This window comes from Myotis lucifugus, unplaced genomic scaffold (genome assembly GCF_000147115.1).
Source record: "Myotis lucifugus unplaced genomic scaffold, Myoluc2.0 scaffold_104, whole genome shotgun sequence".
Classification (NCBI taxonomy): Eukaryota; Metazoa; Chordata; class Mammalia; order Chiroptera; family Vespertilionidae; genus Myotis; species Myotis lucifugus.
This window is the reverse complement of record NW_005871152.1, coordinates 1,945,191-1,969,282: the sequence shown is the minus strand read 5'-3', so window position 1 is coordinate 1,969,282 and position 24,092 is coordinate 1,945,191. Positions and strand designations below refer to the sequence as shown.

At 46.0% G+C, this 24,092-nt stretch overlaps 1 protein-coding gene across 1 annotated transcript in view; it reads right to left on the bottom strand.

Moving 5' to 3' along the window:
* The window catches only part of FAT3 (FAT atypical cadherin 3), a 501,079-nt gene that overhangs the window by 25,677 nt on the left and 451,310 nt on the right, over positions 1-24,092 (bottom strand). The window contains exons 17-20 of the mRNA XM_006092757.3: positions 21,178-21,375; positions 17,040-17,838; positions 6,529-6,663; positions 4,511-4,668 (exon numbers count right to left, since the gene is read on the bottom strand). Of these exons, the coding sequence (XP_006092819.1) occupies positions 4,511-4,668; positions 6,529-6,663; positions 17,040-17,838; positions 21,178-21,375 (1,290 nt within the window). The remainder of the gene's footprint in view (positions 1-4,510; positions 4,669-6,528; positions 6,664-17,039; positions 17,839-21,177; positions 21,376-24,092) is intronic.

Genomic DNA, 24,092 nt, shown 5'->3' with positions numbered 1-24,092 from the left:
ATTTGAGGTGTGCATGAAACTGTAAAAAAAGTTTATAGCAATGATCTGAAATGATGTGCTGGGTGGGGGAAGGAGGCAATTTCTTCAGTGAAATGCATAATTCAGAGAGTATTGCCCTAAGGTTACAAAACATTTAAGCTCTCGGGGTTGTTTCAAATCAGTGATATGCTTTAACTCAGGTCTTCTGTGGCTTGAGGCTTGGGAGACAACATATCAAGTTGTCTGTAAGAAGTCTTCTTGGAGGAATGTAGAATTTTGAGCAAAGAAGTTTAAATTGTGACACAGAGTCTTACTGCTTTGGATCTTCGGTGTGATAATAAACCTTGCAAGGGGGTTACTACATGTTCTTTGAAAAGGGGACTTTTAACCAACCTATTTTCACGGCTGCCATTACTAGCTATCTGGCACACAGTAAGTGCTCAAAAATACATTTTGAATAAATCAATTATCATCCCAGCCCTCCAAATCTTTTCTCTTTATAAACATTGTAGTGCCCTCAACCTGTGTGCCTCTGTCAGAAGCCAAGACCTACCACTCCCCAGCTTTCACTTTGGGTATGTCACTGAATCTCTCGGAGCCCTGGTTTCTTCATCGGCGGAAGAGTAGTCACCAAGGGTAAGTGTTTAGGTATGTCATTATTATAATATGTTAACTCCCTTCTTAGTGATACTCTGATGCAGACACTTGGAACGCTGGGATCTTGGGTGGGGGGCTTCCTCTTTATTCTTCTAATCTATGTTAGAAAGACCTGGATTCTCCAAGTGGCCAAATAAGCTTTAAAAACCAAAGGAACTCTCCCTGACCATCTTCCTTTCAACCCTGGGTGTGAAGCTAGCCATGTTCGAGAATCACCAACATAAAGCAATGCATCATCTAGAACTTCTCCAAAAGCTAAAAAATGTGACCGCTCTAAATGAATAAGCAAGGACTTGTGCTTTTGCTCTAACACTGGACCTAAAAGACGGGCACAGGGGAAACGTTACTTGTATCTGGCAAATCTCTCCTGGTGATCTGACATGTTTTTATTACAGGTTCAAGGACAGCCACAGAACCCACTCCACCATTTTCATTCTTGCATTGGCTGCCAGGAAACTCAGAGTTATGGTTTCTGTTCCACTGAAGTAGCAACCCTAGATCTAGATATTGTAGGGATGATGTTCTGCCCTTCCCCACTTCATTGGTTGGCTCTTATTCTTTTGTGTGTGTTTTTCTTAATGGTGTTCCAATTTTATTGCATTTGGGTGTTTATGTTAAGCCTGGAATCTTTTGGAAGGAAACAGGGTGTCCATGTTGAACAGATGAATGCCCCCGCTTCACTGCTGCCTGGAGATAGCAGCACTCCCTGCCCATGAGCATTTTCACTTCTTGAGGTCTCCATGCAAGGGGTGCCCTCCACCCCACTGACTGTCTTAAATACTGTTTAGAGAATGTGCTCTAACTGGGAAAATATAAACAACTAAAAGTGCAATTTAAACAAAGCATTTCAACGTAGTCATTGAACCAAAGTGCAAGCCACACACCGTACCTAAGACCAATAAAATTAAATCTTGCACGAGGTTGGAAATGTTAAGCAAACAGATCCAAATCCCCTAAGTGGATATTCCTGGCGACCGTAGGAGAATATCTGCAATAGTTCAGTACAGCTGTGTCCTGCTTTGGGCTAACCCAACATATGAAAAGCAAACATAGAGAACAGACAGATTGGGGGTGATTATTCACATCACAAAGGGATTAATGGGAGAGAGTCCCTTCAATCGGCAACCATCCCGAGTTTATTAGAATTCCATTTATAGAGATTCAATTTACACAACTTCCAGAAACACGCTTGTTCCATGAAATACAATCTGCCTTAGGAGCTAGAGCTGCCTAAAAGGTTTAATTCTTCTTTGCCATCCTCAGGGAGCTGCACATTTTAGATATTTTCCAGTGACGTGTCAAATGACAAGCTCCATTTTAGGGTCAAGCCATCCAGGTCCAAGATTTTTCTTCTCAAGTTTAACGCAATTTGAGAGAGTTGCTAATAGAAAGTGTTTGCCTCATAAGGATGCTCTGCACCCACCAGCCCTTTTGAAGGAGGAGAGAGGAAGGTCAGTAACACTCAAGCAGAACCACCAGGAGCTGGCACCTCGAAGGGCAGAGCATTTCCCAAGCGATTAAACCAACCTCCACACTCAGGGCTATTTAGAACGTGATCTATGGGTTGAAGGCAGTATGCTTTGGGGCCAGGAGAGAACAAAGACAGGAGTTAGGTCTTTGAATTTTTCTTCTTCCACCATTAATATCTGATTTGAAGTCACTGTTTTCTAAAAATGCATTTCCAGAATGAGATTTTTATTGTTGCTGTTTTGTTAATCCTCACCCAAGGATCTTTTTTCCAATGATTTTTTTCAAAGAGAGTGGGGGGGGGGGAGAGAGAGAAAGAGAGAGAGAGAGAGAGAGAGAGAGAGAGAGAGAGAGAGAGACATTGATGTGAGAGAGACACATGGATTGGTTGCCTCTTGCACAAGCCCCAACCAGGTGAGCCCCAACCAGGGCTGGGAATTGAACCCATGACCCTGGGTGTGTGGGCTGATGCTCTAACCACTGAACACACTGGCCAAGGCCAGAGTGAGTTTTTTGATCTCCAGTCAGGGCACATACAAGAATCAACCAATAAGCCTTGGCCAGTGTTTCTCAATGGTTAGAGCATCAACATGCACAACAAAGGATCACGGATTTGATTCCCCATCAAGAGCACATACCTGTGTAGCAGGTTTGATCCCCTGCCACAGTCAGGGCACATGTGGGAGGCAACCAATCCATGTATCTCTCTCACATCAGTGTTTCTCTCTGTCTCTCTGTCTTTCTCTCCCCCTCCCTCCCCTTGGGTGAGAATTAAAAAAAGAAAAGAACCAACCAATGAATGCATAAATAAGTGAAGCAACAAACTGAGTTCTCTCTCTTCTTTGCTCTTTCTCTAAAATCAATAAATAAAAAAATTTAAACACAGCGCTTTCCTTTGCAGAGCTAAAATTATTCTCTGAGTTGAATGAGTAAGGACAGTGGGAGATTCCCCTCAAAAGTAGCCAACGTTTGAATTTCAACTCCCTGATCACTCACTCTTGGCCACCAAGTAATACCTGGCAATAACACCTGGCAAAAGTCTATGTGACAGGGGAAGCCACTGGCATTCAATTCTCTCCCCCTAGGATTAAAGTCTGGGCCACCTAATCAACTTGGATGTCACCTATAAACAATCAAAGGATAGAAGCTAGGAAGGTCCACTATGACTCCAGTTAAACCTAGTGATAGAATCCTAGGGAGGAAACACTGTCAGCCACTTCTGCCTGGGTGGGCACTTCCTGCTGGACAGACTATATATCTCTGAAGGCCCTTCCAATGGGCTGGTGTAGCAACCTGGTAAGAAACGCATTTGATTAAGCATGTCTTCCTCATTCTTATTTCTTCTCCTCACAATACTGGAGGGATTAATCTGTCCTATAGACACCCAGAATGTGTTTTTTAAAATTTTATTGATTGATTGATTTTAGAGAGAAAGAGGAAGAGAGAGAGACTTGTTGTTCCACTTATTTATGCCTTCATTGGTTGATTCTTGTATGTGCTCTGACAGGACATTAAAGCCGAAACCTTGACATATTGGGATGATGCTCTAGCCAAGTGAGCCAGGGCCAGAGTGTTTTTTGTGGGTTTTTTTTTGATAAAATAAGTTATAGTGTCAATACTGAGAACTAGGGGAGCATGGACATTAAGAGACTGGAGTGCAGGTCCAGGGTCCAGGCTTTACCACTTTTATTAGCTGTACAACCTTAGGTAACTTACTTAACTTCTCTGAACCTCCATCTTCTCTATCAAATGGGGACGATCATATATAACAAGTTTATTAATTTATATTAATTTTATAATAAAAATCAAAATGATGTGTGTAAAGCTTTTAGTACTATTGCTGTTGTTGTTGTCATGAAGGTACCAGAAGCTCTGAACTGAACACAAATGCCAGACCTGCTCTAAAGGAAATCTGGCTGCCTTTGGAGGGTTTCTGAGCTGGAAATTACTTTAAAAAATTGGGCTACTTGTGTCAGATCGGACATATGGAATCTTCCATTCCCTGCATCTCCAACTTCTCTCTGAGCAAGGACAGAAGTCGTCTCAGAGGTCAGTGGGGATAGAAGAGTACACAGCCAACCTTTTTAAAGGACTAACCCTGCCATGGAATTGATTAGGAGATACATTCTAATGAGCTGTTGAGTGATTACAGCTCCAAGGAGGCCAGCCCTTGAACCCACTCTAGAGAGAGATCCCCTGTCTGCCAAGAGCCAGTTTCGAAGCCGAATATACAAAAGGAAACGGGTGTTGGCACACTTCCCAGTTTTGCTGCTGCTCCCTCTGTCCTAAAGTCTGCTTCTGGTCTTCTGAATTTAAAAGACAAAACGATTTCAGCAGCCCCCCAACCCACGAGCCAAAAGACTAACATGAGAACTGACTGCAGGAACAGATAACGCATTTTAATTACCTTCAGAATTATGCAGGGATTTGCTCTGGTGTACATGATAATCCCGTTGCTTTGCAGTGTGCGCAGGCGCAGACCCAGCTTAAAGTCCTCTTCTTTGCTCTTCTCAGAAAGCCGGTATTTGATGTAACTGTTTCCAGCAAAGCTGAGAGAAGTGTGCCCTGAAAAGATCATAATGAGAAGACACACAGGCTTTTAACTTTCAGAAATGAGCAGGGACACCTGAAATCACCCAACAACTACCAAGCAAGGTGATGAAAGACCACGGGAAGTTAGTGAAGGCATTGAGGAGAAACCATTTTTGATTAAAAACTGGTTCTCCATTTCAGGTCACACTCAAATTTCAAAGTGAAAACAAATATTAATCAGTCCAGATGCTAAAAAAAAATCTTAGTTGTCTAATGACAAGGGCAACTTGGTAAATTCTATAACCAGAATTTTATTAGTGTCACTAAATTCCCAATTCCCACTTTCCAAAATTAGCCCTATTAAAGGATAACCCATCATGCCCATCCCCATCACTTAGACACTTAAGAACTTTCAATTCCATGGAACTAAGGGAAGACACAAACATTTTCAAAGAATATCTGTATTCTCCACCTATCCTAATGCCAAATAGCCAAATCATGACATTTGCACTAGCGTTAGAAAAAGGTAACGGATAGAAAGGGAGTTCATGTCATATGCAGTCACAATTCTACCTTGACTATTAATTTCAAGGCTCCCCTTCTCAGAATTTTTAGCCCTATTCACATCGTTCACTTCTGAGTTTACCCTCTTTTTTTTTATTGCCTCCAACTTTATGTTTTAACAAGCAAAGTAATGGTTGAAAAGCTGTCTTGCTGGGAGGAAAGGTGCAAAGTGTGAAATACACCGAATGGATGATAATTGTGAACAATCAAAAGTGTTCTATATAGAGAGGAGAAAGGAGATGGGCAGAAAGTGACATCTAAAGTTAGGAGGCTTGGCCTTATTGTCACCCTGCATCCCCACCTGCTATGTGCATGGCATGTGTGCGGGTGGGGGGACAGCATAAATATCTTTCAAGTCTAAGCCTTAGATGACTTCAAAAGAAAATACACTGGTGATCCCTTCACTTAACGGGCAGCTCTGTTCTTGAAATCAGCTATGAAAGAGCTTTGGCTTCCATTTCTAAGAACAGTGCTTCTCTTTGCAAAGGCTGAATTTATTTCTGGAACCCACTGCTTAGCAAAGTGCCTTGCACACAATAGTCATAATAATTTTCTATTATCACCATAATTACTATTCAATCATTACTCAATCTAGTCCTTGGATTCCAAAATTGGCATCAGTGTACCTGTATTTTAAATATATCCTCTACCAAAGAGAGGGTTTTATTGGTGCCTAAAGTGAACAATACTCTTTTTAGAAGAAAAAAGAGGTAGAGAATATATGAATCAAATGTATTGAGTGAAGATCAGACACAGAGGGCCATTTGGGTTGAAATAATATAAATATGGATTTTTTTTCTTTCTTTAAGAAACAGAGGTGAGCACCTACAGTTCGGGGAACATGCAGTGAGTTAGACATCTCCAGGGGAGAGGCTTACTTGGTGCTCTAGGCTGGGCTAACCCCATGCAAGGGCAACTGGACTGGCTCAGCTCTACCTTCTGTTGGTCTCTGTTTTGGGGACTATGGGTCTGTGCAGCCCTCTCAACATCAAAGGTCATGCCACAGACACTCACTCTTCTGCCAACCAATAGCCTTGTATGTTCCATAGTTTCACACCCATACCATCCATGCAACATGATTGAAAACACATGTGTGGTTTCCCCATTATGTCAGGAGTCCACGGTCACTGCCCGTGTTCTTCACACAGGCTGCAGCTGCCATGAATGCCAAATGTGTTTGAGGGTGGATGTCAGTGCTGGTCCATTCTGGACAGTATTGCCGGCAGGCAGAAATGTCTTCTGAAAAGGGCTAGGGCAGTGTCATTTACTCAAGGGCAAGTGCTTCAGGACTAGGAATTTAGACCCTCGTCATGGCAACCCACTCAGCACCTGAGCACTCTCCGAGCTTCCCCGGTGGACACTGGCAGAGGAATGGTCTCCTGCTGGCTTCGTAACCGACACACTGCATGTCCCCTGGACACGGCTTCTCCACGCAAGGATCATTGGACCCCGGGCACAGTCCTCCTGTGACAAAGGGGGAACATGCATGATCAGCACAAAGGGAATCACTCTATACTCCAGAAGTACAGGAACGGGCGGGAGCTGGACTCCACAGGCTGCCCGAAGAAGGAGCGCCAGGATGGGCTTCACCTGGTGTGGGCGCCCATCAAACGTCCCTGGATCTGCCAAAAGCTCAAGTAGGTTGGGCACAAAGAGTAAATGGGACTCCTCCGCTGAGGCTAAAATATGGTAAGGTTGTGACTAGACCAACTTCAGCTGAAAAGAAATCTTACCACACGGGCTCTGGTGGTCTTCCTTGGAGTGGGTGCCTGCTTACCTGGGGTCATTTATATGCACCACTTGAGTTTAGATTTCTTCTACACTCCTCTCCTGCCCTGGAAAACTAGGGGTAGACATAGACTTTTCTAAAGAAAAGTATGACTACATGACTAATGCTAAATTGTAAAAGCACAACTAATGTTATTTCCTAATCCCTCCTGCTGCATGCTATTGTATTGATTAGCTGTAAACATGCCCTCCCGGCTCTCAAAGCTAGCAGAATTCTCTCTGGCAAAGGAAGGCTTCCCTCCTACTTGTTTGATGTTCACAGCTCAGTGAGATGAAAGGTTAATCCCTCACGGAGGAAATCCTGGAAAGCAGATTAAGTGATTGAGGCAGAATTCGGGGCCCAGGTGAGTCTTTTCAGAACTGCAGCGATGGCAAACACGGGTCCACTGAAGGAAGCGCTCTTTTCAAAGGCCTTGGCTACTTCACATGCAATTAGGCCACTTCCCAGCTCGGGAGAGTTTACGTGGTAGCGGGATTATAAAAAAGGAGACATTCAAAATGAGCCACAACTAGGTTAGCAGAGGCCGAAAGGAGCGCCTCTGTGAATCTAGAACAGGCTGGGCATCAGCAGGATCTGGTCCTTTATCATACTCCTCTCCATCCAAACTCTTTCCTCCTCGTTAAGCATATTATTCCATTATACAGTCATTTCTTTGTCTGGGAGAAAGCAAAAAGTTTTTTGTTTTTTTTTAATCTTCACCCCCAGATATTTTCCCTTTGATTTTTAGAGAGTCCAAGGGAGGGGGATAGAGAGAGTGAAACAACGATGTGAGACAAACACATTGATTGGTTGCCTCCCGCACACACCCTGACCGGTGCTGAAGACCTAGCCTGCAACCCAGGTCTGTGTCCTTGACCAGAACTGAACCCGGGATCCTTCAGTCTGCAGGCTGATGTTCTATCCACTGAGCAAACTGGCTAGGGCGGTGAAAGCAAGAATTTAATGCTAACTACTTATAAACATTTTAAACACTGTAATCCATGAGAGGAGCAATATAAGTAGCGCCAGCAAACTTAGAATTCATAAATCCTATTTTCCACTGGTTTAGAGCTCAGCTTAGTATCAAAACGATACTCCTTGGCAATGGTCCAGCTTACATAGTGTTAGATGATGAAGGGATTTTTAACTGAAAATTTAGAATGAACCCTACAAACGGTTCTAAAAAGACATAAAGTACATCTTCCTATTTTCATTCAAAAACATCTTTATTCCTGCCACAGATGTATCAATATTTATGGAATTTGCAAAAAGCTGTTCAACCACCTTATGATCTGTCTCAAGAGGCTTTTGATAACCAGTTTTTACATAACGTTTGGTGCACTCATTCAACAAATAATTTTTCAGGGCTAATGAGGTGATAGGCCCGGACATGTAAAGATGAAAGGAAATGATTGTGTCTCTTCCTCTCCTACGTAACAACCCACAAACACATGATTACAACACAATGAGGAAACTGCTTTCATAGAGATATGTGAGTGCAACGGAAGTACCAGAGAAGGAAAAGTGTGATTCCTGGGAGAATGTCAGTCTCCTATAGAAAAGGAGCATTTTACACTTGGGCTTGAAGGATGAGATCCTTTGAGTAACAAGGAACTGTGTTTCGTGGGAATGAACCAACCATAGTCCTTAACTGCACTCATGTGTTTAAGTTTATTCATGGAAAGTTCACAACTCTACCAGCTGACCCTTTGCTGTCTCCATGAGTGGCTTCCTTTCCGTTTCTGATGCCCTGCACACTTCCATGCTGCTCCTAGATGTTGACGGGTGAGTATCCTATATAATAAAAGCCTAATATGCATATCGACCAAACAGCAGAACAACTGGTCACTATGATGCACACTGACCACCAGGGGGCAGACGCTCATGCAGGAGCTGCCCCCTGGTGGTCAGTGTGCTCCCACAGGAGGAGCACTGCTCAGCCAGAAGCTGGGCTCATGGCTGGAGAGCGCAGTGGTGGTGGCGGGAGCCTCTCCCGCCTCCGCTGCAGGCTGGCAGTAAGGAATGAAGGGTTCCGAACTGCGAGAGCTCTGGACTGAGAGAGGGATGTCCAACTGCTGGAGGGATGGGGCCCAAGGTGGTTGGCAGACACCCCTTGAGGGGTCCCAGATTGTGAGAGGGCGCAGGCCGGGCTGAGGGACCCCCCTAGTGCACAGCTGTTGTGCACCGGGCCTCTAGTATGCTAATAAAATGCAAACGGAGCCCAATGCTAACCTCTGCTACATGGAGGCGGCAATGTGCAGAAATAAAAAAAAAAATGTATCACATGACATAGTTGTAACTCTAGATTACCTGGATAGTTCCTTCCAATTAGACACAGAAAGAGGAATTTAGGATTGAAGAAATCTGTTACGTCCCATTCCACGGACACACCTCTTTCCTTGTCCTATTTTAAACAGCCTAAGGACGTCCTTTCCAGATATTTCTGCATTTCCGAGACACATCTTCATAACCTTTTCTGCTCTAACGCAATGGCTGCATTGCTAAGAAACTTTGCATTATCAAAAATCCAGTTTAAAAGCCACTGTTTCCAAGGGGACAAGAGGGCTGGATAATTTCAGACCCATGATAGAAAAGCTATTTTCTCCTATAAGAACTATGGTAACTTAAAAAAAAAAGAATTTGCCCTGGCTGGTTTGGCTCAGTGGATGGAGTGTCGGCCTGGAGACTGAAGGGTCCCGGGTTCAATTCTGGCCAAGGGTACATGCCCGGGTTGCGGGCTCGATCCCCAGTGGGGGGCGTGCAGGAGGCAGCTGATCAATGATTCTCTCTCATCATTGATGTTTCAAACTCTCTCTCTCTCTCCCTTTCTCTCTAAAATCAATAAAGAAATATATTTAAAAAGGAGTTATAAGTGCATATAATAAAAACTAAACACTGTATTTCAGAATAAATATAGCATTTGAGTAGTTCTCTCTTTTATTCATATGTTTGACCTTTTCTTTGACTGTCAGTCCTGCCCTGATAATTAGTACAGGGCTTTTCATTTTATCACTCATCTCTCTTTTTTGAAAAAAAAAATATTTTTGTTGATTCTAGAGCAGTGGTTCTCAACCTTGGCTGCACATTAGAATCACCTGGGAATCTTTTTTAAAATCCTGATTTCTGGGCCCCACCCTCCGAAAATTCTGGTTTCTTTGTTATGGGGGTGGGGCCACAACTTAGTATCAAAGAAACAATTTCTGGAGGATGAGGGCCCAGAAATCAGGATTTTAAAAAGACTCCCAGGTGATTCTAATGTGCAGCCCAAGGGTGAGAACCACTGTTCTAAAGAGAAAGGGAGAGGGAGAGAGAGAGATAGAAACATTAGTGATGAGAGAGAATCATTGATCGGCTGCCTCCTGCATGCCCACACTGGGGATCGAGCCTGCAACTCGGGCATGTGCCCCGACTGGGAATTGAACCTCAACCTCCTGGTTCATAGGTGGATGCTCAACCACTGAGCCACGCCGGCACAGCTCACTCATATCTCTTATGCTGGTTAAAGCACAAGGCCATTTAGACCCACAACTGAAGTTCAAAATCACAGCTTTTTTTCTTCCTTTTTCCTTATGTCATAACCATAGAACCCATATAATTAAATCCAGTAAATTAATGAATTATGTTAGAGACAGTCCCCATTATGAAAATTCTAGGTGGAGGATTTGTAAAAATATATTAATACAAATATAATACGTGTATTCTAAAATTAATCATATATTAGGTATATAATAATGTACACTTCTATTTATTCTAGCAATTGACTCTGATAGGTTATTTTTCTTTCTTTTTCTTTTTCCAATAGGTTTTTTAAGGTAATGGGGACTGTTCTTGGCAAGCAATCTGACTCGACTCCTGATGCTTAAAATTCCTCCGGGGCCTCGTCCCCAGTCCTGGCCGAGATGGGAGGAGCCATAAACAGCCGGGCTCCAGCTGCAACTGTCTGTTCGCTCTGCTCACTGTCCACTCTCTTGTGGTTCAAGGAAGTATGAAGGCAGGTTAGCATCTGGAGGTCCGTGTAAATACAACGGCTTCTTAGCTGGGGGCAGATGTGAGCATGTGCATAAAATACAGTCTCGGCCCTGGCTGGGCAGCTAACTCAGTTGGTTAGAGTGTCATCTGGATATGCCAAGGTTTCAGGTTCAATTCCAGTCAGGGCACATACAAGAATCAACTAATGAATGCATTAATGAGAGGAACAACGAATCAATGTCTCTCTCTCTCTCTCCCTCTCTCTCAAATCAATTTTAAATATGCAATCTATTCTGAGTAGATAAATACTTCTAGTTACTGAAAAACAGGTTTCCCAGAACTAAATAGTTCCCATATGCAGTGTTGTAGTTCTCTCTCTATGGACCATGATAAGAAATATATATTGTCAGAGAGACCTGATCTTTGAATGTCCACCTGAACAATGTCCTGTGTCCCTCAACCTCAGATGTGCTCAGGTCTGGGTCCTGGGGACAGATTCCTGGGGATAATGAGCATCTTTCTGAGCAAAGGCTTAAAGTCTCTAGCAACATAAACGCCAGTATACTTTTAATGACGCTGAGCAGTTAACTCGTTCTTAGAAGCCATGTTTATGTCACCCCCTTTACCTACCGTCATCGTAAAGAGCCTCACAGACCCTCTCTCTGACGGCAGAAAGTGCCTGATCAGCTTTCCAGGACCAGTGAAGAGACAGCAGTGTCAGCTCCTGTTGGCTTCTGGGAGGAAGTTATCTTATGAACTTGTGCTGTGATCCGTGACAGCCTGGGGGGTGGGAACTCTAGACCTCCATGCTTGGCATCTCCAGGCACCCATCCATTTGATGCCAGAATGGGCATGAAGGGAGAAGGGTCCCACTTTATCAAACCAGCTGACGCCGTTTGCTGTACGTCAGAGCAGGACAGGAGGAGCAGACATTTTTAGCAACTGCCAGAACATAAAGCAGGCAGAGAAAGCTCTGTTCCTGTCCCAGGGCCCCTCTGGGAGGCGGGGTAGTGTAATCGACAGCGGTGCTGCGCTGACAAGCAGCAGACCTGGATTTTGGCCCTGACTCAGTTGTTCAATTTATTGAGTGCATGGCTCTGAACAAGTCCCGTGATGTCTCTGGGTCTCAATTGTTTCTCAGAAAAATGAGGATAATGATTCTTCATAGAGTTTTAACAATTAAATGGGATAATGTATGTGAAAGCAACTTGCAAGGAAAAACAAACAAACACTTATAGTAGAAACAAATTATGACAAAGTCCCCAAACTGGGGACACGAGCTTGCCTCAGCAACATGGCAGAGACCTGAACTCAAGTGCAATCTTTTCCTTACTGTCCTTTCTGGGTCCAATTCAGCATTTGCAAATTGACAGGTAAAGTGAAATACCAGGTACATGGGAGACACAAAATAATAAGGCCTGGAGCTTTTTATGAATCAGTGTCACAGGCCACGTGCATTGTGGGAGCCCCTTCACCACCTTGGAGGTGTGCTTTTCCTGGTCTCCCTCTGAGGAGAAACGTGCACACAGTGTAGCCATTCTCCCAAAGAAGGTTTTCCACCTTCTGAAGTTTGGCTCAGACAGAAATTTAGGTCACTCTCCACAGAGTTAACAACATGCAACTCACTCCAACAGCAGCTTCAGAGCTTTGGAAACCGCAGGGAGGAGAAAGGTAATCCTCTTGAGGTTTTAGAAGGTTCTCGCTACCATAGTTAATGACTCTCCTCTCTTCATCTCCCCAGCATTCCCATAGCCATCCCCACCCCCGGCCCCCCGCCATGAAGTCAATGCCTTCAGCTAGCACATCAGTATCTAGCTGAGATTATTATCGCTGCCACTTCGAGCTGATTCAACCTCTTGATGCATGTTTCTGCCTCATTACACGGAGAATCCAATAACTAATGGTAAACAATATACTGAGAATCCAGTAACTAAATGGTAAACACCTTGAATGCATGTGCTCTGCCAAGCTGTCATGTCTTGGCAAATGCCACAGAAGTCATTTACCTTCCATCTTAATTCCTGGATGGCGTGACATTTTAAAACACCTTCTCCCAAGGTCTCTTGGCTTTGAAATGGTCCCTTGAGGTTCTTTCAGAAGCACAGAATCACGTGTGAGTGTGTTTTCTTGGCTCAGCCATATTTTCTGGGAGATTTTGCTAAGGGCTAGGTGAAGTTTCATTAAAGACAACTTTTCTGGGGCAGTTGTGTGTGAGCTGAATATATGAGGGGATACCCAGACACTGAGAAGCTGGCCACCTCCAAACCTCTCCTGACATTTTGGGACTCAGGTGCTGGGGATGAGGGATTTGCAGAGACATAGCTAAGGAATGTCTCCTTTTAGATATATTTCTATATCAGACTTTTGAAAAATCAGTGAAAATTTTCCAAAATAGACAATCAGCCCAGCTCCATAGACTGCCCCTCATGCACTGTCTGCCTGCTTTCCCTGAGGGGGCTCAAGGGCATCTATCAATGCCCTCCTCGCTTAAGTTGGTGTCAGGTTTCCTCAGTGAAGTGCCAATGTTCATTGGACTTCTGAAGTTTACCAGGGGCGATCTCATGACATCAGAACTTTATATCTCTTGAACTTCCGTTCAAACATGATGCTGGATGGGGGCTGGAATTCAATGTCACTAAAATTCAAGTTTGCTCTCATTTTTCAAAGCAACTTGGCATTTTGGTTCAAGATGCTAATGATGTTAATTAGACACAAAACATTTGCACGAGAAAAAGAAGTTAGGAGAGGGATAAATATTGAGGCCAAATCTGTATAAATATTACTTTACAGCCCTCATCATCCTGATTATTCCACCACGTGGTTAGAAAGTCCATTGAGTGAATCTGCCAATTTTCCAGGGTAAGCAAGCCAATACTAGTGTGTGTGTGTGTCTGATGCAGGGGCATTTATGGAATTTAATTACCTCTCCTTTCCAATAAATGAGATGCCTAAAATGCATAATGTTTTCCTTAATAGTTCTTCACTGTATTTTATTTCAGAGGATGCTTTATAAGAAGTAAGAGAGCTATTACTATTACAACTAAAAGCTTGCCCCCTGAACCTGGAGGAAATTCTTTCTGCTTTATCTTGCTGTGAGATCTCGCAAAGCTTGATTTTCTGACGACTAGCATTAGAATCACCCAGGCTACATAAATAGATCTTAGGCTCCACCCAGAACCTCCTGATATATCTGAGTGTGGGGCTCAGCCATGAGCATTTCTTGTAAGCCCTGTGCATACTGAAGGCTGAGAAACCCACTGCCATCCTGAGGTGGTATGGCGAGTCTGGGCATTAGTCTGCTGGGAAAATGGGGTTATTTGAGTATTCCTACAGAGCACACAGCACTGGGGTTATGACTCACATAAAAAAATGGAAGAGTCCCTGTTCTTAAATGCAGATAATAAAATAGGGGCCCCAAATGAACCTTCACTGAATCAGCATGCCCCTTGCACCAGCTGTATGGCCCTAGGCAAGGCACAGAGGCATCATATTTACAAAGCAGAACTGATCATATATCACCTGCTGAGACAAGATGACCTTTTAGGGTCCTTTTAGCATTAAAATCCAGTATTTTATTCGAAATCCATGCACTTGGGGTGGGGGGGATCCCTCAGCCCGGTCTGCACCCTCTCACAGTCCAGGAGCCCTCAGGGGATGTCCGACTGATGGCTTAGGCCTGCTTCTTATGGGGGGCAGGCCTAAGCTGGCAGTTGGACAACCTTAGTGCTGCTGCAGAGGCAGGAGAGGCTCCTGCCACTGCACTTTCCAGCCATGAGCCTGGCTTCTGGCTGAGCGGCACTCCCCCATATGAGTGCACTGACTACCAGGAGGCAGCTCCTGCATTGAGCATCTGCTCCCTGGTGGTCAGTGCATGTCATACAGACCAGTCGTTCTGCTGTTTGGTTGATTTGCATATTAGCCTTTTATTATATAGGATTATAAGAATGACTTGAAGGTGAGAAGAGGCTCTGGGTGGACCTGAATCTGCACAGAGCTCCCATTAAGGAAATGTTTGCTTTCCAACCAAGGCTGCTCGGGGGATGTCTGTGGGCTGAATCACAAAACATTCCAACATTCTGCATTTATGGGGAGTAGAAAGGTTAATGGGGACCAGAGAACAGGAGTCCTGGGCAATGACACCACCCCAAAAATTACTGCATTGAAAACATTAGTGTCTCATGCAAAATGCAGAGAAAGCCCCTCCCAATAAAAGTCAACCCACTAAATCCCTCCTTTAAAGAAATTCTGCCAAGTCTGCCCTGTCTCTTCTTGATGAACTCATACCCCTCCCTCAAGGGCCAGTACCTAGGTAATCTCTCATGTACAAATGTCACAGAAAGCTTTCCTGTGGCCACAACAGGGAATCTGTCCTTTCTACTCCCTAGCAGAAGTTTTACTGCAACATTTTCATTGCAAACAGGTACTTGCAAGTGACTTCACAACAGCCAGCTCCCGAGTGCAGGGACTGTGCCTTTTTTTTACTCTGAATCTTCAGTGTGTAGGACTCTGCTGCCTCCACCGATTTTTGCTGAATGAAACCAGTTCTCAGAGTACAAGGCTTAATTAGCTGGTTTAGTTTCTCCCAAAGGGTCTGCCCTATCCTGTGGTGAATGCCTTTGGAACTCTGCTGTGAATTGTCTCACCAAGGCCCTGGCAGAGCTCTGGGGCATCAATCAGTTTGCCTACAGAGGAACCTAGGTGAGGCCCGGACAGCTGGCATTCATAAATCCTGCATGTTGGTGGCATCTGCCAGAAAGACACTGCACCTAGCGTCATGCTTTGAGTTCTTCTGGAACTAATTTGCATATTCAACAGGTCAGACATCACTGCATCTATCCCATGAAAACAGAAACAGAATTCACTGGGTACCGGAGAGTAAGAGGCTGGAACTCGTCTGGGCTGCTGGGAGGCTGTGGAATTGTCTCTCAGAGGGAGCTATGATCTTTGCGGTCTTCCTCTGATGAACTTATTTTCCAAACTGCAACCAAAACCTTTCTACACAGGAAGAGGCCAAGGCCCTGCCTGTCCCCCATTACCTAAGGGGATGTTTCACAAATGGCCTTTCTTCTGGCCACAGTCCCTTTGGGCCAAGTTCACACTGGCTAGAAGGACTGGGTGCAATTTTCCTAGAAGAGGGCAATGAATTTATGGCTCCACATGTCACAGAGAGGAAAAGAGGGAGGGAGCAATGCTTCTTCCTGACCGCTGTGGGCATGTGACCCTGTGCAGTTACAGCCTCTGACCAGGAAAGGTCAAGGTTCAGTGATTCTAGTTACATCAACGAACACGAAGCAGTCCATCTCTGCTGCCCCGAGGGCTGAATCCATCCCTTGACTGTGCTCCCGGACATCTGGCCTCTGTTTTTCACTGAAGCAAATCTAGCTGACGTGCCCCCTGCAATGGCTCCCTAACTTGTTTCCCTGCGTCTGGCCTGGCCCAGCCTAATCCATCCCCTCTGCAGCCAGCACGCTCTTTGTGAAAGACGGAGCTGATCTCGTCACTTCCTCACTTCAAATCAGCCAACAGTTCCTGCTGCCCCGGGATCATTTCTAAAATCTTCATCCTGGCTAGCCCTGTGTGGTCCCCGGGGCTTGCTCACAAGTCGCACCCGTCATCACTCCCCGCTCCTTCCAGCAACAGGAAATCTCTTTCAATCCCCTCAGTATAGGTTCCTCTCTTGCCCTTAAGCCTTCTCATGCAAGGCACCCTCCATCTGGAATGCTCTCGTTCCCCTACCTGTTTTCACACGCCTAATCCCTACTCCCCCTTCACCTCAGCCCCTAGACATACTCCCTTTAGGAAACCTTACCTCCGGATTGGGTCCTCCCGAAGGACTGTACTTCCCCTAACAATACTGACTGCAGGTGCTCAAGCTGGCCTGTTTATATGTCTGGGCTGCTCATAAGCCATATGTTCGATGGGAGGAGGGCCTGTCTTTACCGCCATAGCCCCAGAATCTCTCATGGTTGCTAGACACATAGTAGATGGTCAGTAAATGTACTGTGGAGTGAGCGAGTGAACAAATGCATGCTTACCAGGAATGGCAGCCTAGTCTAATTAAATCTCAGGAGGTGAGGTGGGAGGGACTCTAGGCCGCACTCACCATTACAGGTGCAGCGCACGTTCCGGTAGAAACGCGGACACACAAAGCTGATGCGAGCCGTGCTGTAGGTCATGAGTGCGTGGGAATCCAGCGACAGGCCCTGCTCACAGTGCTGCTCCTGGCAGTCCAGCCCCGAGCAGTTCTTCTCCAGGATGGCCGAGATGCGCATGACGTTCTCCAGGTGCCTCCTGGCACTGGACAGCTTCTGGATGAGGTAGGCCGGCTTGTAGAACTCGCTGCTGTGCATCTCCACGGCAAACAGCATGTCCAGCTGGCTGGTGCCCGCCACGGGCTGGATGCTGATGATGTGCAGGCTGTCCTGCTTCTGGGTGAGGACCGCGTTCCGCAGGCTGCGCCGGAACCCGTGCATGTGCAGCCCCACGAAGTCCTCGGGGGACACGTTCTCGAAGCGGATGGTGACGGTGTTCTGCAGCATCTCATGCACCAGCTGCTCCACGTGCACGATCACATCGATGGGCACCTGGAAGCGGCCGTCACTCACCGACACGTTCAGGACGTACTTGCCACTGTCCAGGCCTCCCAGGGCGATGATTTTCCCATCGTGACTGTTCACTTTGAACAAGCTTTTCTGCTCCGATTTCAGGGCAAACGTGAGCACGTCATACATGTCTTGGTCAGTGGCGTGGATCTTCCCAATGACTCCACCCGGAAAGTCGTCCTCCATGGTGACAATGAAAATCTCCAGAGGGATGGCCGTGGGCTTGTGGATACTTTCCTCAATGACCCGCACGCGGATGTAGGAGTGAGAAACTTGCTGGGGTTTGCCTGAGTCTTTAGCCTAAAACAACCAGGAGGGAGAAAGGCAAGGAATGAAGAAAAAAAGTCATAGTCATTAAAAAAACAAACACAAACTCAGAAGATCTCTGCTCCTTTAACCACATTCACTTCTTTCTTCATCCCCTGCCACCGGTCTGCAAAAACACTGAAGATGTGCACTTAACTAAGAGGAGCGATTTATTACCTTTAGTTCCCACATGTCCGCTTTGTTATGGACACTGAAAAGTATCAACACAATACATGGGGTGAGCAGGGAAGGAGGCTAGAGGGTGCTGTGAGATCCAACATACCCACAATAGGCTGGCCTTCTTTTACTTCTGGACAGAAGCCATAAGGGAACCTCATCAACTGGTATTCCCTCTTGGAAGAAAAAGATGTTTTTATTTTTTATTTTTATTGATTTATTTGAGAGAGAGAAAGGAAGGGAGAGGGGGAGGGGGAGATATTTGTTGTCCCACTTATGTATGCATTCACAGGTTTATTCTTGTATGTGCCCTGATTGGGGATTGAATCCACAACCTTGGCACATTGGAATGATGCTCTAACCACAATACATGGGGTGAGCAGGTAACCACCTGAGCTACCCAGCCAGGGCAGAGAAAAACTTCCTGTTCTCTTTGTATTCTTTCCTTTTGATTGGAACAGATGGCACCCCTTTGCACACTTAAGAAACAGCATTATTTAAGTGGTACTTGCACAATATTAAGGTTTAGAATAAAGAGTGGTGTATGGAAGGGAAAAATAGGTAGCCTAACTAGAGCCTTTTTTGTCTTCTTTCTTTATGTCAGCTGATGGAACAACCACTCTGACAACAGATCTTCACTGAGCACCTGCCACAGGCAACATGGAGGTAGTCAGAGCTGTGGGGCTTCAATGAAGGGCAGGTTCCCACAGGCAGGGTCCCCAGGGCAGGTGTCTGAGGATTCAGGGCTGAAGTAGACCTTGCAAGCCGGATGGGATCTGGGGAGGTGTGTCCTTGTAAGGGGAAGGCAGCCTAAAAGCAGAGGCTTGGGCATCCCACAGACTTGAGTTCAAATCTTGGTCCTGCCGCTCATGTCTGGCTTTAAGTTACTTATCCTCTCTGAGCTTCAATTCTTGTATCTTTAATATGAGTAAAATAGTAGTTTTTACATCACAGGAGTCTTGCATTGTAAGGATTAAAAGACACTGTAATTGCCAAGTGCTTAGCCACGGCCTGACCCACAGAAGTGCTTCGTATATGAGAGTTACTTTTATTACCCTCCTCACATGCTTTATGGAATGGAATTTGTGAACCAGAGATGCTGACCTGGAAAATTCATGGAGAAAGGATATGTTTAGCAAAGTAGGTCGAACTTGGAGTCAAACTGTGGGGGGGTCTCAAAGGACAGTGATGAGTTTGGACTTTATAAGCCAGAGGTTGCCCACTCAAATGTCTGAGGCCAGAGAGATGACAGAAAGGCATGAAGCCGCTGGGTGTAAAGTGATAGACTAGTGGGCTGCTGTGGCCTGAGGACCACACAGTCATGTCCTCCTAAGACCCTGAAATTCAGAATCTGAAAGAGTCTGGGCCAGAACTGAGCCTGCAGGCCACACATTTTCAGGGACTGGGAACCTGCAGATGGTTTAGTTTAGGGCCGGAGTTGACACACCTCTTTTGTAAAGGGCAAGGTAAGAAACAGTAGTTTAGGCTTTCAGGGTTATACAATCTCTGCCAACTGCACAGCTATGATTCCAGCATGGAGGCAGCCACGCAGCATATGTAAACAAAGGGGCCAGGCTGTGTTCCAATAAAACTTTATTGATACAAACAGGTGGAGGGCATGATGTGGTCTAGGGGCTATAGTGTGCTGACCCCTGGGGTAGGGGAATGACAAAGTGGAATGATTAATTTAGAAGTGGTATAGAGATGGATCTGAAAAGAATGCAGCTAAACCTGGAGGAATTACCCACGAGGCTTCTGCAATAGTATGAGCATGGGGCCATCTAGAATAAAGTGGGTGGTGGCAAAGGGAATGTAACTGATGCACACAGGGACCTTGGGAAGGCAAAAATGCAGGACTTGGTGGGTGGTGGTTTAATGTGAGGAATGGGAGGAGAAAGCTTTCTACAGTATTTTCGAAGTCTGAGATGTGAATCTGCTCTCCAATAATCAGAGAAGGTAGGCAAAGAACCATACTCGCTTCTGAGAGAAGGCACTACAACTATCTCCTTGCCCTTAAGCATCTCTACTGTGATATAAAACCACATAATATAGTTGGAGGAATGCATGGCAACTGCAGAGTTCACTCACATGCTCAGAGCCCAAAGTCATTCGTTTGGAAGGTTTTATGGAGCACAGTAAGCCATAACTTATCAAAAGAAACGATGTACACAGTTAAATGCTGTACAAATACAAAAAATTACTATGGTTATGATTTCCACCATTAACAATGACTTTAGGTTGCCCAATTGTGTATAAAAATAGTCACTCAGCCTGGCTGGTGTGGCTCCGTGGTTGAGTGTCCACCCATGAAGCAAGTGGTCCCTGGTTCATTTCTGGTTCAGGGCTTATGCCCTGGTTGTGGGCTCCATCCCCACTAGAAAGCGTGTAGGAGGCAGCCAGTCCATGTTTCTCTCTCATGGATGTTTCTATCTCTCTATTCCCTACCCCTTCTTCTCTGTCTAAAAATCAACAACAACATATTTTTAAAAAATGGTCACCCAGTTTCACTGATGGGGCCCAAATCTTGTTCTGCCAAAATTCAAACATAGGGCTTTTGGGTGCTCTCTCATTTCCTGCTCCTATCCACAGGCTGCCCAGCCCGGCCCTTTTCACCTCTTTGTCCCGTTTTATTGTACACAGGCCAATGACCTTGAGGGAGCAGGAATGTAGGGAGACCACTGCCATCTGAGCACTTGATCCCCTCCTGTCTCACTGAGAAACTTACCAAGCAGAGGTCTCTTCAAAATCAGAGGCCTGATTTGGCTCCATCTCGTTAGGACCAAGACTGGCAGCTTCCCCGAGTGGGGCGGCATGGCAAACACTACTCAGTACAAAGTGGCAAGCCTCGACTTTGGGGGTCAATTAGAACCCCAGGAGTTTTCGGAATGCAGATTTCGGCCCTGGGACTGCTGCCTGGCACACTCTGCAGGCATGTCCCTGCTGAACTACGACGCTTCCCTTCCGTCCTGTTCAATTTCACACACACAGGCCGCTTTTATTGGTGTGAAATTGAATTTGAGATTAAAAGGGGAACATGCCTGCATGGTAATGAATTATGTTGACGTGCTCCACAAAGGAAAACCAAGCGATGGGCCCAGGAACAGGCCTGGGGGAGAGGCAGCCGGGCCCGGTGTGGCCAGAGAGGGGGAGGCGCACCTGGACACGCAGCAGGTATTCCGGAGACTCCGTGTGTCGGAAGACCACGGCTGACCGCAGCGTCCCGTGCGGGTCCAACACGAACTCCTCCTCCTCGTTTCCCGACAAAATAGAGAAGGAGAAGGGAGGCCCGTTGTGAAAGGAGTCTCTGTCTGTCACCACCAGCTGCAAAATGCTGGTGCCTACTGGCTTATTTTCCTGAATAAAAGAGTACATAAGAAAAGGGAGATAAAATTACACCTCTGTTCACATTTTAAGAAGCCCTGTCATTACCGGCGGAGAGCGCTGTGCTAGGAGACAGGGCTTTAGAGGAAGGGATTCCCTGGGATAGTATCTCATCTTCTGAAAATACGCTGGTGTCTGAAAGCGTCGTGCTTCAGTCCTCGGCCGCCTCCCCACAGCTGCCCGATGAGACCATGGGCTGCAGGTGAGAACACAGGACTGCACCTTGAGCAAGTCTAGGGGTTCTAAGGATGCTACTGCCCCACCTTGCCCTTGGCTAGGCTGGGGATGCACTGAGTTCATGCACAGCTCTGGAAATACACGGTGCTCCCTGGCCTTTGTGATCACATCAACACTCCTCTCAGACCAAGAAAACATCAACCTTTTGGGATGTGACATAATCATGTCACAACATGATTATGCTGAGGCCCAACATGGTGACACAATGTCATAACATTGGACTTGGGGGGAGCGGGGAGAGGACATCCTGGCAACTTCCCAGTAAATATACAAAAGCCTATGCCAGATGGGAAATGGGCTTCACACCCCACACCTCAGAATTCAAGTTTTGCCATGTTTCTTGAGGAAAGAGAAGGGGGTGGGTGGGTGGAATATTTCTCAACTTTATCAGAATATTTGGAAGCCCCGGAGTTACTATGCGAGCATTATTTTGTGGAACCTCTCTGCCTCTTCCCCCAAAATAGAAACACAAAGGTCTTTGTCATCCTTTCTTGGCTCAAAGGCTAGCCTCGCTTTGAAAAGGCCAAGTCAAATTCCTCTGCAGCTCAGCCACTGGTTCCCCTGCCCCACGCTGTTTAGACTTCGGCATTACCACGGTTAGGGCTGAAGTCAGTCTCATTAGTTCAGGCCTCGGATGATATCGATTTGGGGTTACATGAGCTTGGGTTGCAGAGATGAAGACAATGATATGCAGCAGTTTGGAGGGGAGTCACGCACGGGGCCGGGACACTTGTTTCATGTGCTGAATTAGTCTTATAAAAACCAGGTGTTGGAATAAGAAAACTACTCTGGGTTGTAAAAAGGGAGAAACACTTTTTGTAGGAGAACAAGAGAAGGACCTCAGAGATCTCTTACTTTGCCCCTTTGCCTCAAGTGGCTTTTGGTCATCAGGATCGAGACATGGCCTCCATCTGGAACCAGTCGCGGAACCGCCTCTGCCCAGCATGGATTTCGTGTTCCACACTGGCAGCATACTCAGTGCCACACAAAACAGAAGACTTATCGGTTTGTTTGCTCAGTCTACCAAGGCCATTTCCTCCATAGGAGAGACAGGGAAAGAGAGGGAGAGAGAGAACCCCCGGGTCACCATCAGAGAAAGAAGGGTGAAATATAACACAGGCCCCTCGCTGCAGATATGAGCCAGGGCCACTGCTCACAGTGGAGGTTCTTTCACTGCCGACTTCCTGTTGTGCATGTGAAACAGCCTGTCAAGCTGATGGATGTGTGTCATAAAACTGAACGTTGAGTAGGCACAGCCCATTTTGTTCAGGGGCGAGCACCCAGAGGCGGGAGAGGCAGAGAGAGCCCAGTGGTGACAGTCTCAGAGAAGAGCAGTCCGAGAGGAGGAGGATGGGAGGAAGGTGCAGACCCTGCGTGAAGCTCCGTGGGAGCAGGAGAGAGACGAGAATGCACAGCTGCTGGAAAAAGCATCAGAGAGGAGAGGAAACCCAGAAGGCCAGCAGGTGAAGGGATCCGGTTTCTCTGGCAAAGCGGTGGGGGATGAAGCAGCAAGCTGCTGGCTTTATGACTGCCTCTCGCCCGATTCCTAGCTCAGTGGTGCAGGGGTGCAGGCTATGGATGGCCAGACTCAAAGTCTTGAATGTTATTCCAAACGGGCCCCTCAAGACCTGGCTCACTATCATCTTACCTTCTACCCACAAAGCCCTGGGCCTCATGGGGGGTGAATCTGAGGCCAAACTGGATCAAGCAGAAGCTGATTCTCTAGACCAGCGGTTCTCAACCTGTGGGTCGTGACCCCTTTGGTGTTCGAACGACCCTTTCACAGGGGTCGCCTAAGACCATCCTGCATATCAGATATTTACATTAGGATTCATAACAGTAGCAACATTACAGCTATGAAGTAGCAACGAAAATAATTTTATGGATGGGTCACAACATGAGGAACTGTATTTAAAGGGCCAGAAGGTTGAGAACCACTGCTCTAGACTATCTGTGGTCCCCCCAAGACATGGATATCAATCTTGTCTCTGCTAAGTCCTCCACACTGACTGTATTCCTGGACTGGATTTCCTGAACCTCCTGAGGTCAGTTTCCAGCTTCTAGAAACACGGGAAAGTGGAGGTAGCTCCGGGCCTACTACTGTGCTAATTAAATATCTTTTGAATAAGAGAAAAAAAGATGGGAAAGAGAGTCATTCTGATTGTAGAATGCCAGAAGATACTCCATCTAATGTTAAAGAGCTAGTGGATTTGAAGTGCTAAACACATTGCTTATGGAAGAGTGGGTTTAGTGAGTAGCGGCTCTATCCTGAATTCCAGTCTCCCTTTGACTGATGACCCAGTTAGTATCAATCTCCCTCCCTGGCCGGATAGTACAAAGTAGCTTAAACGCAACCTCCGTGGAAAGAAAACTGTTTTTGCCAAAGACAGATCTGAGTTCTAATCCTGATTCTACCACTTCGCTGCACGAGCTTGGGTGAGCTACTTAACTCC